General features: G+C 39.9%; 1 protein-coding gene across 2 annotated transcripts; it reads right to left on the reverse strand.

Moving 5' to 3' along the window:
* Window positions 1-610: 610 nt before the first annotated feature.
* LOC122397170 (actin-related protein 2/3 complex subunit 4) lies at window positions 611-4,507 on the reverse strand. Of its 2 annotated transcripts, XM_043396125.1 has the most exons (5): window positions 4,380-4,507; window positions 3,949-4,255; window positions 3,392-3,718; window positions 3,139-3,309; window positions 611-3,070 (listed from the first exon to the last, which is right to left on the reverse strand). In XM_043396125.1, the coding sequence occupies exons 2-5, from the start codon at window positions 3,949-3,951 to the stop codon at window positions 3,065-3,067; spliced, it is 507 nt and encodes a 168-aa protein (XP_043252060.1). In that variant the 5' UTR covers window positions 3,952-4,255; window positions 4,380-4,507; the 3' UTR covers window positions 611-3,064. The 2 variants fall into 2 exon arrangements, with proteins under 2 accessions (XP_043252060.1, XP_043252058.1); XM_043396123.1 differs by lacking the exon at window positions 4,380-4,507 and having other exon boundaries at window positions 3,949-4,325.
* Between the last annotated feature and the right edge of the window lie 12,198 nt (window positions 4,508-16,705).

The raw sequence follows: 16,705 nt of genomic DNA on the forward strand, positions 1-16,705 counted from the left end.
CGGAGGCGCAGGATCGCGACCGAAACAACATTTGCGTTACAACTGCGACCCGACCGGGAAACTCTCGGCCAGAATTGAAATCGTCGATTAGAGCGCCGCGTTAAATCGTTCGCAGCCTAAGCATCCAATTATCTGAACCACGATCTGGACGCTCTTTAAACGATGCAATTTAAAAAAAAAATCCCTTTGCGGACGGAACGATTCAACGCGGCTTTTAACTTCCTCCGACCGATCAGTTTTTTGTTCGAAGCTACAAAACCGTGCAGTACGAAGAAGGGAATTGTTTTCATCTCTCAAACGATCGAATTAAACAGATATTCGTATCGTTACGTTACTCAAATTCAACATAAATTTATGAATGTAACTTTAAATATGAAAACGGAAACCCGTCGGATCAGACTCGAGCTTGCAAGTTAAAAATTGCAAATCGTGCTAGTCACAGGGTTAAAGGAATTTTTCATCTAAAAGTTACCATCTCAAAAAAAAAACTTTCCCATAACAAAAGCTAAACTAAGATCTGAAGAAAGTATGGATTCATTGATTGAACTTAAAATTGGACGGTTCGTGACTATTGCCAGGATATTTTGAGGATAAAGCGGGTATATCCTGACGATGCTTCTTCTCGTTTATTTATATTTACATTAGTGTTAAATCATATGGTTACAATAATCCGTAAGATAAATAGAACTTTATAAATGCAAAAGGAATTGCACGCTTCACGCACACACCCACCGTTTCATTGTTCGTAGTTGATCCAATAAATGATCCAACATTTTATGTAATTGCTACAGCGTTTACGACCAAACGCCTGCCAAAATGTTTGATCGTGTAAAAGGAGAACACGTAGAAAAATAAAAGGTACGTAATCGAAACCTATCTACCAAAATTGAAAACCAGAGATATCGCGGCGCTCTCTCTCGTGTTCTAACTTGACGTTCGATGAAAATCAGTGAAAATTCGATAAACGCGTGATACTCTGTTCGTATATAGTATATACATACATATACGATGCCGTGATAAAGATATCTTTCCTTCATAATTACAATAAAAAGTACCTCTTAGCTCCTTAGCGCTACCGTAGTGATTAAGACAATCGTAATTACAGTCCCTCGGTCGCTTAGTTATGCTAAATAGTGTTTTGGCAGTTGTTCGACGAATTACAATATCCAATGTCGGTGGACGTCAGTTGCGTTTATAATTACTAAACCCCTTGTCAAGTCAACCGGTCGATCGAACTTTTCCTTTCGGAAAAAGTGTACAAACCAGCAGACAAACGTCCTGCCCCTTTCTCAAAATGTGATTACAAACTCTGAACGTACCATTCGTAGACTAAACCTCCGCTATTGACACGCATGGTATCAAATTTCATCCACCAATAAAAATTACAATTTTTATAGTTTTTCATACCTTTATAGTAGTATTAGAAATAGATTGACAAGGTTTATCCGATAACAATGAGCCCAAACACGACCTCTTTCAATTACCTATGTATTTGTATAATTAATTTCATACACGATTAACACGTTCACTGCCACAGCGGTCACCGGTGACCGGCACTTTAAATATACAACGCGTTGTAATACTCTTTACGATGGAAGAACCCTAATACTTGTGAAATTTTAAATAACGCTTAACCCCTTAGCCGTAGAATTTAATCACAAGTAATTTTTCAAATGTATACTGTTTAATTTAATTAGAGATCCCCAGTTCCCATGCATCTAAAATATACGGGTGTCGATATTGGGCAAAAGTTATTTCGAATAACGAACAAGTTGATCTTACGTGAAGTAAATCTTCAAGTAGCAATAAAACGAATAATACTGAACGAATAAACGATCAAAGAATTATAATCGAATAATGAATAAAATTTCGTCTGTTATTCCTTGTTTGGATAGAGATTTATTCGAGTAACGTCAAACGCTGATGGGTACACGTGTCTCTACCCGTAACGCCGACTCAACGCACTGATTATTTGCCGAGCCCCACGCAACGGATGTTCTCTTCCAACGCTTTGCCAGGCAATGGATTGAAAACGAGCATCCGTTGCTCGACATTCGATAAATGCCGGATGTGTGAAACCCAGTATAAATATAAATGCGCTCGTTCGGTCTCGAAAGATAACCGAAACCAGCCAGAACACTGATAAGACGATAAAAGGAAATGATTTTCGCTGACCGTGATATATTTCTGATCGGACAGTTGACTCGACGACGACTTTAGTATTAACAATGCTCAATATAACCGATGGCTTCACGATTAGGAATGTCCCTTTAAAATTCCCTGGTATCCGACAAAATAAACCATCCTATCTTGCGTCGTACTGTATTTTCGTTCCCTTTGTGCTAGACTTACTTGCAAAAGTACACGCTATTACCGAAGTACCTTGGTAAAAAGAAGATCCGCCTATGAAAAGATCGCTTAAAACGCCAGTCTGTATCTACAGTTTACAAACAACTTCATTGTCAATAAGTTGTTATAAAAATGTACACTATGAACCGATTATGCAAAATTCATGAGACGATTACAAGATTGGAAAAGTCTAGACTCGAAAAGGCATTCCTGATTCCTACGAGAAAAGTACCTTTGTCGCGTGTAAAATTTATAAAGTGGTTTTCACAGTTCCATCATGTACGATATTTATATCCCAGATTCAGAGGATATTAAAATTAGTTTTAGAACGACGCTTTTTAAACAGATGCCAGTTCACCGTTCCGTTTCCTTCTTCGGGAGAAACAAATACACTCTTTTCGACGCGATCATCTCCCGCTATTCGCTAAAACGCATTCAATTAATATATCATTTTGTACTTACATGTACGTCAGACTTGTTATTCGTTACACAGCTGGAGATAACATCGATTAATCGAGAAATTTATTTAATGAATTTTGTAACTGGAAAACAGCACGGATTGTTATTTGGATAAAGGGTCGCTTAAAGTAAGTTAGGAAGTTATCCTAAAAATATTTCTAACTGCGTTAATCAGCTTAGTTTACGGGCACTGTTACTTTCAGCGACCTGGCATTTGCAATTATTGCTATGTTGGTAACACGCCGTGTCCCAGGAATTAAAACTGGAATGAAAATTGTCGTTCTAACAAATGGCATTACACGTCACATCTAATCCATATTATATACTGACCCTTTTCAAGAATTCTTCAGCGCATATGCGAGCTCTGGCATTCATTGACAATTTCATTTCACTGATCTCTCTGTCGATTTCTTCCATGAAATGAATGACAAAGTCTACGATTTTATGTTTGTACATTTGTTCTACGTGGATGTTTGTGATTAAAAAACTAATGTTATAACCCTACGGAATGATTCCAACATTACCAATTCTGTTCGTGCAAATTTCTCTCGTTTAATGTTCTGCAAATTTAAAGAATATTTACCTCTATCGGCTTCCTCCTAAGAATAACAAAATGTTCTGCTCTCATTGTCATGAATCTTGTGAAATTATGACACAAAATCTTCTCCATATCGTCTGCCTGTTTCACGGCGATACTTATTCTCATACTGTTTATACTGGACTCGATCAGCACCTTTTCCTTATCGTTTCTACTTATCAATATTGGAGTCAGAAGGAGCTCCTTATTGTTTCTCACTTCAACTTCAGGTTTATTGTGCCTCTCAACAATTTGGGACGAGAAATTCTCAAGACACATTGCGGCTGTAAGCGTCCGCCTCACTGCTGTCAGATAAGGCTTCAACGTTTCCGACTGTAAAAAGAGAGAAACTAAGGTTGCAACATTTCACGTTATCTCCGTGACTGTAAAATTATCCCGACTATCCTTTCATTAATTATGTGTTTGTATAAGAAATAAACTGTCGAAAGGTAAACAAAATCTTCGTCACATCAACATTCTGTCTCATCGATGAGGAATGTTATCTTATTGAAAAATACAAATCGCCATAACCTATTTTTCACGGTTAGAGAAGAAGTGCTCACCATCTTGCAAAGAAGCTACGAGAATCTCGCGTCCCGACTGAAATCTATCAGCGTCGTGCTCCCTTCGACGGTCCGGTTTTTCTATGAAAGGTTCACGGAAACACGTGAAAGATGACACATTACGTTCTATGCATATCAAAGGGGGGTTGGGTTCGGCCGGTTTGATTTCAACAGCGTGGGGCGTGTTCCGAAGTTCACTGATAACGAGGACAAATTCGTTTCTCTCTCTATTCGACACACGGAACTCCGACGGAAATACGGTGACGTTCGTCAATGGATTTGAGCAAATTCGGAACGTATCCGTATCCTAGAAAAGAATCATCGCGGTGCCTTTATGTATACGCCTGAATTCCTGCAGTGTGCGCAACGAAATTCGTTAGACGATGATGATTGGCAAATTCCGTTATACGCGAACGACCAGAAATCCTTACTATTAATTCTGACGAATTATCATTTGTGCAATCCTTTAAGCAAATGTTTTCAGTGCTTCTGACTTTTTATTAACGTTCGCGTAATTATTCTACTTCGTATTCGAAATGTACGGTAAATACACAAGTAGCAACGACCGAACGATCACGTGATAATTGTTCGAGTCACTAGACTTAAAAGAAAGGATTGTACTCATTAGGTTCCGTCGTTCCTACGATTGTATGTATGCGTTAATGTTTCGTAGTCAGAAATTTATAGCTTGAGAATTTTTTCTGTTTACTGAAGAAAAAATTGGTGCACGAATTGAACCTAAACAAAATACTACAAATTATGTATGTAGCACAAATCGAGACAAAAAAGGAATGCAACGTGTTTTCGTACCTTCGATTTCAAGGTTCTTGTCTGCTTAAAAATTGAAATTTGAACAAATATTCATAAAGTCAATGTTTAAGTAATATATTTTCAATATTGTTTTTTTCGTAAATAAAAACTCCACGATGAAATCGTTTCACATGTTCGATTTTTCTTGAAAAGAGAAATCACCGTTTATCACGTTCTTTCACGTATTTTGGAACTGTCGCGTATTTTAGCGGGGAATTTGAGATAAGAACGCGGGTTGGTGCCCGTGGAGCGCAGAACCGCTCTGCTTGTCGGAGTGTGGGAATTTAATAAAACTAGACAAGAGAACTCTTTCGTTAGGTAACTTCGTACTTTATTCTACTGGTCCGAAGGCCGGTTAGAGACGCAATGACATAAGAAAAATCGTAGCGTTTCGAAGTCACCTCCGAGGTCCTCGCCGAAGTCGTTGGCCAAATCCTCCTAGTCCTCCCATAGATCCTCGTAGTCCAATCAGGGTGAAGGACGCATCAGATCCAAGCGGTAGGCCGTCCTTCCGATGCACGCACGCCCCCGCGAATCGGCGTCTAACTTTCCCTCCGTCTTCGGGTGGTGGTGGGAACTCGGTGGAGTCGCGCTTTTCCGTTACACAGCGGGGTGCCTACGTGGGAAGAGAAAATAGGCTCTGCTCCGAGGATCGAGAGAACAACCCTTGAAGGAAATTTATGACTTCCTTAGCGTTGCCAACATTTCTGGAGTCGATCGACGCTCCTAAGACTAACAAAAGGACAAGGCCTTTTCAAGAGGTTACGTGACTTACAAGAAACTCGCGATTCGTTTCGGGGTCTGCTAATTGGTGTCCTCTTCCTGTTTTCGAGCTCTACCCAAGATCTTTCCCACGCGTGCCACCAGCATCGCGCATCCTTAACAATATTCTCTCAATCACGCATAACCATCCGCTTTTGAATTTCGCTCCTAATTTACCTATCGATTATTATATTTCTGGGGCTACGTTCGCGTGGTCACGCAACACCTCCCTCCATATAGAAAAGGTGTTTCCAATGGAAACATCTTTTAAAAGGAAAACAATATATAATAATACTTAAGTATATGAAAATGGAATGAATACATATTTCACTTATGTGATTATAACTACGCCTCCTCTTCCCGCACCAGCCCCGCGGTAAACGAGCTACTCGGTCCACCCATTGTCCCGCAGGAAGCACGAGTCGAAGAATGATAGTTATACCACAGCATTACAGTAGCAAGATATATTCTATTACTAGGTAATATTAAATCGATTATAATGTAACGCATAGCTAGTGTCCAGTATTAATAGAGCTCCCTAACTAAACTTGACTAAATATTTATCCAAAAACGTTATAATTCTTATCCGATCTAAAATAAACATAACCCATAACATAATAACCACACTTATAAAATGAAACTTAGATTACGCATACATAATATTAACATTAATCTCCAGAATCAGTAATATCTAGTCTTGTACATGCTAGTTTAAGCTTGTTCGCATGAACTATCTTAGATTTATTCGCTGATATTGCTATTTCTATCGTTAAATCATCGTACATTTGAATAATCTTATAAGGACCCGTCCAGCTCGAGTCGAATTTGGAGGTTTTGGGTTCCTTAAGTAAATATACATCATCGTTTACACAGAATTGGCGAGGATTAACATTCTTATCATAATACTGCTTACTCCTTTCTTTTGCTTTTTCAAGGTTATTTGCCGCTGTGGCTTGGGTGGTAGTGAGTTTCATGAAAAGCTGATCTAAATATTCAATGAAAGTTCGTGGAACTTCCCGTTTGGCAAATTCAGTGGGAATAATGGCCTTTACGCCGAAACCAAGCTCATGGGGAGTGAAACCGGTGGCTTCATGCACAGAGGTGTTATAGGAAAATATCCCGAATCTGATCCAATCATCCCAATCTGATTTTGTGCAATAATGTTTTAGATAATCAATGAAAACACGGTGGGCGCGCTCTAAAGACCCCAATGATTGAGGATGAAAAGCGGTGGAGGTAATCCTACGAATTTTAAAAATCCTGCAAAACTTCTCATTACTTTACTAATGAAATTACTACCCTGATCCGTATGAATGGCTCTAGGACAACCAAACCTGCTAATAAACTGTTCGGCGAGAGCGACTGCTACAGATACAGAATCAATATTAGATAAAGGAATGGCATCCGAATACTTGGTCAGATTATCCTGGAGGGTTAAAAGGTATCGATGGAAAACCTATTTCTTAATAGCAAATCCTTGCTAACTTGTGAATCTATACTACAATCAAGAGGTAGGAAGTGAATGATATTGTCTCTGCGCATGAACAGATAATCTTTGGTGGTAAGGATAGTGGGAAATAGAGAGAGGTGTGTCGTCTGTCCATGTAAAATATCAGTAATTAATATTCTATCTTCTTTCTGCATATTATCGCAATCGTCGTCAAGCTCTGATTCATTTCCCTTAGATTTTATTGAGGTCATTCTACCGAGGGTCCTCCGTGCGGTCTTGGTCGCAATTTTACCAGGCTCAACAGCCTCTGCCACGACATAAGTCGAGAAATTATCCGGCTCGTCAGCCTCTCCCACAGCATAAGCTGGGAAACTAACAGACTCCCCACGTCTCTGCCACGATTCAAGATACCGCAGGCCCTGCGATGTCTCCTCAAGGGCCGGACAGAGCGCAGGCACCTTTACTGAACGTAGACCACTTCCAACGGAATGTGAAGCGGCTGCCGGGGGTTCGGTCTCGCCGTCCAACCCATGTCCGAATGGAAGCTGGTCCACAATGTCCAGCTGGAGTGATCCCTCAAAATCCGTATTATCTTTGTTGACATTAAAATTTCTCAAAATTTCGCCCTTGACCTCATTCCGTCCAACCTCTGCCTTCCCGCGCGCCAGGAAAACAGAAGCCACCATTACTTCATTATTATACTCGCGAAATCTGTCGTTCTTCTCGTTCACGTCGGAATCTGCAATCGATGGCTCGTCTGCGCAGACGAGTATCTCTTCCAGACGCCTCGAACAAGAATTAGGAGTTTCGTCTGTCTCAGAGGAATTCAATTGGGAATTGGAAGCATGACTGGAATTTATGTCGGCGACGACGGAATTACGATAGGCAAATCAGACAATATCAGGTTTCATTCCTCCGCGAGTAATCTTATGACTTAAATATGCACTTTTCTTTTGCAGGAAACGACATTTTTCTGCTTGAAGAGCCAGTCCGGCGTTTTGCTTCCTCGGAGGAAAAGATATCAATGATAGGGTTTTAGCACCTCGCCAAAGTGCCTCTCTCTTTTCATTTGTTCGATGCGAAACGCTCGCTAGGCGTAACCGGCTGATATCTTAACGTCCTACCGTCGCTTTTCAAAATTGAAGAACTACGTTTATAATAGAACTACCCGATCCGATTTTCGTTAATTCTTGATAGTCTACTATACTCGCAAATTCTACAAATAAATTCGAAAGAAAGGCATTCGTGGACCGGATGATCGGCTAAACGCGCGGTTTCGCAATCAATCTACACATATAACGGAGAGAGACATGGGGCGACCAACTTTTCAGAGTATATCTCTTCTTTCGGGTTCCGTTCCTATCGCGCCTCTCGTTCGTTTCGAGCCTCTTCATAGAGGATGATCGTCCGATTCTGTTGATAAATTATCATTTTTCCCTGGGGCCGTACGAACAGAGGAAGACGTCGATCGACGGTTACCGCAAATTTCACGTGGTAAGATATATTTTATAAATATTTATCAAAGTTTAGTCAGCATTTTTTTTCCAGCGTCCCTTTTGGTATGTTCCAAAACTACTTTACTTCCTTTTCCTCCTTTTGCATAAATTACTTTAATATTAGTCAGTGGGTCTGATTTTAATTCTTTCTGTTTAATTAGGTTAAGTTGGGAGCCGGTGTCGACCAGAAATTCAGCGGAGCCGCGGTGGAAGTGATTGTGGGTCAAGGAGATGGTTGGTAATTGCGCGACACGATTCAAACCTGTTTCGTAACAAATGCAGTGGACTCGGCGCGGGGAATCAGGGGTTCCCTCCATATCGCGCCCGTTGACGGGGTCCCCTTGGAGTTTAAAGGGTTAGCCCCTAGGTTCGCGGAGAGTAAGGGAGCCGGGGGACGCGTATCCTTAGGGACATGATCGAAGCTGTTCCGACGGCACTGTCTTTCCGTGTGTCCCGTTTTCCTGCAATTACTACACCTGATTTCCTGGTGAGGTGGTACATTAAACCGAGTGTTTCTCATATTCAAACTCTCTCTCTATCCCAGACGCAATATCAATGGCTTTCCTTAATTATCCTCCCTCTCCCTTATCATTAATGTCCTAATATTACTATCACGCAGCCCTCTCCTAAAACCCATTAAAGCTGCCCGATTCAATAGAACCCTGACACCTATAAACTGCTCCGTATCGAATTTTTCCTTAGCTGCTTCCGTACCTCTATTTAAAATCTCGTTTACCCTACCCCCATAAACATCAATGCTCTCATTATCCTTTTGACGTGGACTCCTTAACTCATCATAAACGCGATCAATATCGAAAGACCGGGCAAAAGCAGATTTCAACGAGCTGATCAATTCATCCAACGTAGTTGGCTCATCGCTGTTAGATATCAGCTGATCCGCATGCCCCTCGATTTTATTACGGATCAAAGCGAGTAAGTTAATCCTATTTCCGGGCTTAACTCGTGAGTCTGCGAGCTTGCACTGGTTAACAAATTTAATTATTGAGCAGGACTTCCCATCAAAGCGCGGAACCAAAGCATTGGCTAAAGTCAATGGCATAAATATAGTCTCCGTGGCATCAGAAGGTAACTCGGTAATTTCCACGGCATCTGAATCCTCTGAAGAAGTTGACTCATTACCGAGGAGAGATAAATTAGCTCTGCGAGTAGGGGTTCGCGTGGATATTGCGCTCAATTCATTCGACTGTAAAGAAGTTGAAGAAGACCCCGGTGCATGTAACTCTATCGCTAAATCTCCCATCTCACACGCACTACTACCACTCAAGCCAGCCCTATGGTTTTGTCTAGCTTTTACGAATCCGGTCTTGTACGGCGGCATTTTGAAAGAATCTAATCTATGCTTACCACGTAAGATATAGTTCCTTATAATTATAAACTCTTAAAATCAAAACTTACGAACAAGGTGATGTATAAAAGTCAGCTAATATTCCGGAAATACACTAAGGTTACGCCTCTAGGATGTCTTCCATAGTTCATACATCCGCACTCGATGTGTAGGTGTCCCAATGTCAATCCTCAGGTGAGCCCTCACCGGTCCTTTGCCTGGAAGATGATTCCTCTGATTCACCGAATGCGCTGGCTCCTTGGCTCCTTGGAAGATTCCTCCTCTCGTCCGTCGAAAGTATGGATACGAACTCGTAATCGTCAGCAATACGTACTTAAATACCAACAGGTGCTTGTGATTTCAGGGTTAGCGAGCACGGCCGCTGAAACCACCCGTCTCCGGCATCCACCCTTGCCCTCAGGGAAACCGTGCAAAACCCAAGGGGGAGAGGTTGCACTTTCGCGTTGGTTACACTATTATAAACTGCTGTTTATCAACGTCAGCTCACGAGTCTACGAAAATCACAGTTCTACAAGTGCAGACTGTATATACCGCACACACTCACAAGCCGGCAAAGTTTATCACTCAAAACGTTTGTGAAATTAATGCGTATATTTTCAAATAATCCCACCGCTGTCACCAATTTTGTCGCGTATTTTAGCGGGGAATTTGAGATAAGAACGCGGGTTGGTGCCCGTGGAGCGCAGAACCGCTCTGCTTGTCGGAGTGTGGGAATTTAATAAAACTAGACAAGAGAACTCTTTCGTTAGGTAACTTCGTACTTTATTCTACTGGTCCGAAGGCCGGTTAGAGACGCAATGACATAAGAAAAATCGTAGCGTTTCGAAGTCACCTCCGAGGTCCTCGCCGAAGTCGTTGGCCAAATCCTCCTAGTCCTCCCATAGATCCTCGTAGTCCAATCAGGGTGAAGGACGCATCAGATCCAAGCGGTAGGCCGTCCTTCCGATGCACGCACGCCCCCGCGAATCGGCGTCTAACTTTCCCTCCGTCTTCGGGTGGTGGTGGGAACTCGGTGGAGTCGCGCTTTTCCGTTACACAGCGGGGTGCCTACGTGGGAAGAGAAAATAGGCTCTGCTCCGAGGATCGAGAGAACAACCCTTGAAGGAAATTTATGACTTCCTTAGCGTTGCCAACATTTCTGGAGTCGATCGACGCTCCTAAGACTAACAAAAGGACAAGGCCTTTTCAAGAGGTTACGTGACTTACAAGAAACTCGCGATTCGTTTCGGGGTCTGCTAATTGGTGTCCTCTTCCTGTTTTCGAGCTCTACCCAAGATCTTTCCCACGCGTGCCACCAGCATCGCGCATCCTTAACAATATTCTCTCAATCACGCATAACCATCCGCTTTTGAATTTCGCTCCTAATTTACCTATCGATTATTATATTTCTGGGGCTACGTTCGCGTGGTCACGCAACAGAACACCTTGTATAATCACAACGCTCTAGTAATTAAACCGTATAGCAGTGTGGCAACAGGGCTGCACCTAGTAACCTAGATGGTGCGGCTTCACCAGGGAATTGTTCCAGTGGGTTATGGCAGTGCAAGTTGGCAACTATAGCGGCCACGTGAGAGACTACTGACAGCCTGACACTATTGACAGCAGCAGTGTGGCCAGATCTGGCATAATTGAGTGCATCGAAATCGACAACAGTGACGACGAACTTCCTTAGCGTCTAACGGAATGGTGGGGATAGCAGGCATACCCTACCGCACGAGCCACGTGTACGTGAGCTCGGCACTTCGCACAACTTCGGCAAATCGATAAAGAACGCTAGTGTGAGTCTTTCCTTCTTGCTCTTGTAAAAGACAAAACAACTGAAATACGACCTCGCGATAATCGGCATACGATTCCAAGTCTCGACTGCCCCAGCATTTTTACTTTCCGACCTATATGTATGTAAGGTATAAGGAAATTTATAAAGTATTATAATGAAAAAAAATTTTGAAGTTTTTTTTTAGCGGAAATACACGTTTTAGAACCCCCTGATCATATTGTGACTATTGAAAAAAAAGACATTTTTTTTGTTCCTCAACGACTAACAATAAGTGAATTGTAATAACGAAAAAAAAATTTCGAAATTTTTTTTTTGCGGAAATACACGTTTTGGGACCCCCTGATCATATTGTGACTATTGAAAAAAACGATATTTTTTTTTGTTCCTATGCTATTAACATGAATGCATTAAACGACTAAGTGAATTTCAATAACGAAAAAAATATTTCGAAATTTTTTTTTAGCGGAAATACACGTTTTAGGACCCCCTCATCATATTGTGACTACTACAAAAAAACATATTTTTTTTTTGTTCCTATGCTATTGACATGATTGCGTCTAAACGGCTGAATGAATTTCAATGAAACTTAACATTTAAGTTTTATGTTCTCGTTTTAAGGTCTCATTATATTTTAAGCGTGATCAGCTCCCATATAATGATGATTATACGTTTTTAGTTTTATAATTATTTCGATACATACACATCATTTGTAACAAATTTTTAAAGCGATTTATATAAATCTTAAGAAGGATTAAGATCAAATATATTTTTCTCCTATCTTTCCTAGACAGGAAAAATTGAACGAAATCTTATGCCTTGCATATCTACTTAAACCATATAAAAAACGTATTCCACAAATATTTTAGAATAATGTTGTTCAAAGCAGTCTTACTCGTAAAGGGTTAATTAAGGGTTAATTAAAATGAAAAACCACTCTTAGCCAGTACCGTGCACGCTACAGAAATAGATTACTACTGACTTTTCCCACTATGTTTTTTAATAACCGTATCAAATTGTTACACACAATCAAATGTTATATATTTGACTTAACTTTACATAACAAAATAATTGTAACGATAGGTAAAACAATAATGTGCACGCTACCGTTCAATGGAAACCACGGGAAGGTGGTGGTCACTTCCATCAGGAGGGAAATGTAAAAAATTGTTATTTCTTTGTAACATTATCACATGCCGTATATTAAAATGTATTTATTAATGTAATGAAATTACAATATAATGAAAAACTAACTCGTGAATGCACTAATTTTTATTAATATACACACGAGCCATAAAAATGGAAAAATGATATAATTGTTTACATTTCCAAAGGATGGGATGTCGGGATAGGACGTTTGCGATTAAGCTGGCACGTTATGTCGTGCATTGTTGCTCTTACGGTACCGTGACGTAAGTGTAACAAGGCGCGACATTCTACGTCATAGCCACACTATCTATAGCAAGCAATTTCACTAACTAAAAATATACGGCAAAATATAAGCAAATAAATGAAGAAAAAAAATGATAGTTAGAGCAAGCAGAATAGTATTTACAGCAAGCGAAATACGTAAAAAAAGTAACAACGCGAGACAAATTGAACGACTATTTACATATTAGCGATGTCCAAAAAAAAATATTTTGGACATCACTAACAAGACTGCGGTTGCAGTGTAAGCGCTTTCGCGTGACGTTATGGCACATACATGCATCACACCTTGTTGCGCCTACGTCGCGGTACCGTTGACGTAACAAGACCAGTCTACCGCGACGTCGCATGAAAACGTTTATACTATCATTGCAGCCTAATAGTACGAATTTACTAAAGAGCTTTTCTCTGGAGAGAAAAATCTCTCTAGAGAAAAGCTTTGTAGTAAATCGGTACCTTAATTTTCGTCATATGACGTAGCGGGAAAATTCTCAAAGTTATTGTCATATGTTGCGTTTAATCTTAAATTACACTTTTGCTTCTTAGCAAATCTATGATATAAATTTTTGGAATACAATAGAGCTAGATGATCGTCATCTACCTCCATGGGTTGAGAGTTTTCCCTCTGCGCCTTTAACGAAGATTTCACAACGCAAATAGAGTTGACGCTGGCCGAAGAAAGTTTATTCCGTTTCTTTGTTTTTATGTCAGGTAACATGGAAAACAATCTTTCTGCATCGGCATTGGATTTTGGAAGTGATCTAATTGTATTTACTAATTTCATCAATTCAGGAAATTTAATTTTATAGTCCAAATTTCGCGTTAATAAAATTGTTTTCCAGAAACCATCGAATTTCATCTCGATAAGCGTCTGTCTACCTTTCGTTGTAAATTCCAAAAGCAATACTGACCATTCTGTTTGCAGTCCTTCTTCGTCGAAACCGCCGAATTTCTTAGCGATTAAGAGAACATTTCTGAAGGAAATGTCTCTATTTGTATCATTTAATATAAAAGTGGGTTCAAAAACATAGAACTTGCTAAGAAATTCGTCATCGATTGCCAATCGATGACGAATTTCATTTGCAGCTGTAATATAAAACATTAAACAATTTTTCCTTACGGTTTCTACGATGTCGGACTTGCCATCTGCATTCAGTTGATGCAGAAAATTAAGACACTCTGTTCCTAAATTTATACTATTAAATGGGAGTTGATTTTCGACTACAGAAAAATTCATCATTCTTACTAAATCCATGTGTTTCAAAAGCTGCGGTTTCAGAAAATTGCGTAATATATCGCATAAAAGTTCTGCCGCAGTCTTTTGAAGCAAATGAATTCTTGTCTCTTGAGTTTGAAAGAAAATGCTATAAAAAAACTCAAGAGCGTAATTTAGAAAATAAAGATATGCTTTGGCCTCTGGATTTTGCATTGAGATTAACAGACGTTCCCCGGACTCTGATTTCTCGCTTATTGTCAATTCTTGCAAAAAAAGCAATACAGAGTCCCAATTCTCTAAAAGTGTAACTACGGATGTATAATGCGATAACCATCGCGTAGATATAGCCCAGTTCCCATAGGTTTTTAAAAGGCAATAATTAGAAATAAAGTTCTATTGAATGAATAGCAGTATATAGACGTCAATTTAATATATTTCATTTTGCAGAAATGAATTTAGAGGGGAATCAAAAAAAAGGAAAGAAGAATATAGACGTTCTAATATATGGCATGTGATAATGTTACAAAGAAATAACAATTTTTTACATTTCCCTCCTGATGGAAGTGACCACCACCTTCCCGTGGTTTCCATTGAACGGTAGCGTGCACGTTATTGTTTTACCTATCGTTACAATTATTTTGTTATGTAAAGTTAAGTCAAATATATAACATTTGATTGTGTGTAATAATTTGATACGGTTATTAAAAAACATAGTGGGAAAAGTCAGTAGTAATCTATTTCTGTAGCGTGCACGGTACTGGCTAAGAGTGGTTTTTCATTTTAATTAACCCTTAATTAACCCTTTACGAGTAAGGCTGCTTTGAACAACATTATTCTAAAATATTTGTGGAATACGTTTTTTATGTGGTTTAGGTAGGTATGCAAGGCATAAGATTTCGTTTAATTTTTCCTGTCTAGGAAAGATAGGAGAAAAGTATATTTGATCTTAATCCTTCTTAAGAGTTATATAAATCGCTTTAAAAATTTGTTACAAATGATGTATATGTATCGAAATAATTATAAAACTACAGACGTATAATCATCATTATATGGGAACTGATCACGCTTAAAATATAATGAGACCTTAAAACGAGAACATAAAACTTAAATGTTAAGTTTCATTGAAATTCATTCAGCTGTTTAGACGCAATCATGACAATAGCATAGGAACAAAAAAAAATATCGTTTTTTTCAATAGTCACAATATGGTCAGGGGGTCCCAAAACGTGTATTTCCGCTAAAAAAAAATTTCGAAATTTTTTTTTCGTTATTGCAATTCACTTATTGTTAGTCGTTGAGGAACAAACAAAATGTCTTTTTTTTCAATAGTCACAATATGATCAGGGGGTCCTAAAACGTGTATTTCCGCTAAAAAAAAATTTCAAAATTTTTTTTCATTATGATACTTTATAAATTTCCTTATACCTTACATATAGGTCGGAAAGTAAAAATGCTGGGGCAGTCGAGACTTGGAATCGTATGCCGATTATCGCGAGGTCGTATTTCAGTTGTTTTGTCTTTTACAAGAGCAAGAAGGAAAGGCTCACACTAGCGTTCTTTATCGATTTGCCGAAGTTGTGCGAAGTGCCGAGCTCACGTACACGTGGCTCGTGCGGTAGTGTATGCCTGCTATCCCCACCATTCCGTTAGACGCTAAGGAAGTTCGTCGTCACTGTTGTCGATTTCGATGCACTCAATTATGCCAGATCTGGCCACACTGGACAGCAGTGTGGCCAGATCGGACATAATTGAGTCCATCGAAATCGACCATAGTGACGACGAACTTCCTTAGCGTCTAACGGAGTGGTGGGGATAGCAGGTATATACTACCGCACGAGCCTCGTATACGTGAGCTCGGCACTTCGCGCAACTTCGAGAAATCGATAAAGAACGCTAGTGTGAGTCTTTCCTTCTTGCCCTTGTAAAGTGAAACAGCTGAAATACGACCTCGCGATAATCAGCATACGATTCCAAGTCTCGACTGCCCCAGCCACAGACGAGGTATACGAGTAGACCTTCCACCTTATGAACTTTCGCGGCGAATCTGACTACCATACCGACCTGAAAATTCGGAGCTGATTTTAGCGGCCTCTTCTCATGGATGACGGTCAGTTGAGAAACTATTCACTGAATTAGAATTGCTGGGCAGCAGCTGTAGTGTGTGCGTAGATACATGTGAGTTGACTATGGAAGAGATTGAAAAAGACAGTGCAGACTGCAGTATTATCAGACGGCCCAAAGAAAACTGCCCCTCCACTTACACACACTAATACACAACCACCTTGCATATGAGTTATGGCGCTTGATATAGCTTCGGGGATTCGAGAAAGGTGGTGAATGTGAGTCTATCCTTCTTGCTTTCACAGAGCTCAAAAATTTTTTTTGCGGAAATACACGTTTTAAGACCTATTGATCACATCGTGACTATTCAAAAAAAAGAAATTTTTTTTGTTCC

The sequence above is a fragment of the Colletes gigas genome, unplaced genomic scaffold, assembly GCF_013123115.1.
Source record: "Colletes gigas isolate AHSC1104 unplaced genomic scaffold, ASM1312311v1 Colletes_gigas_Sc00009, whole genome shotgun sequence".
NCBI classification, from domain to species: domain Eukaryota; kingdom Metazoa; phylum Arthropoda; class Insecta; order Hymenoptera; family Colletidae; genus Colletes; species Colletes gigas.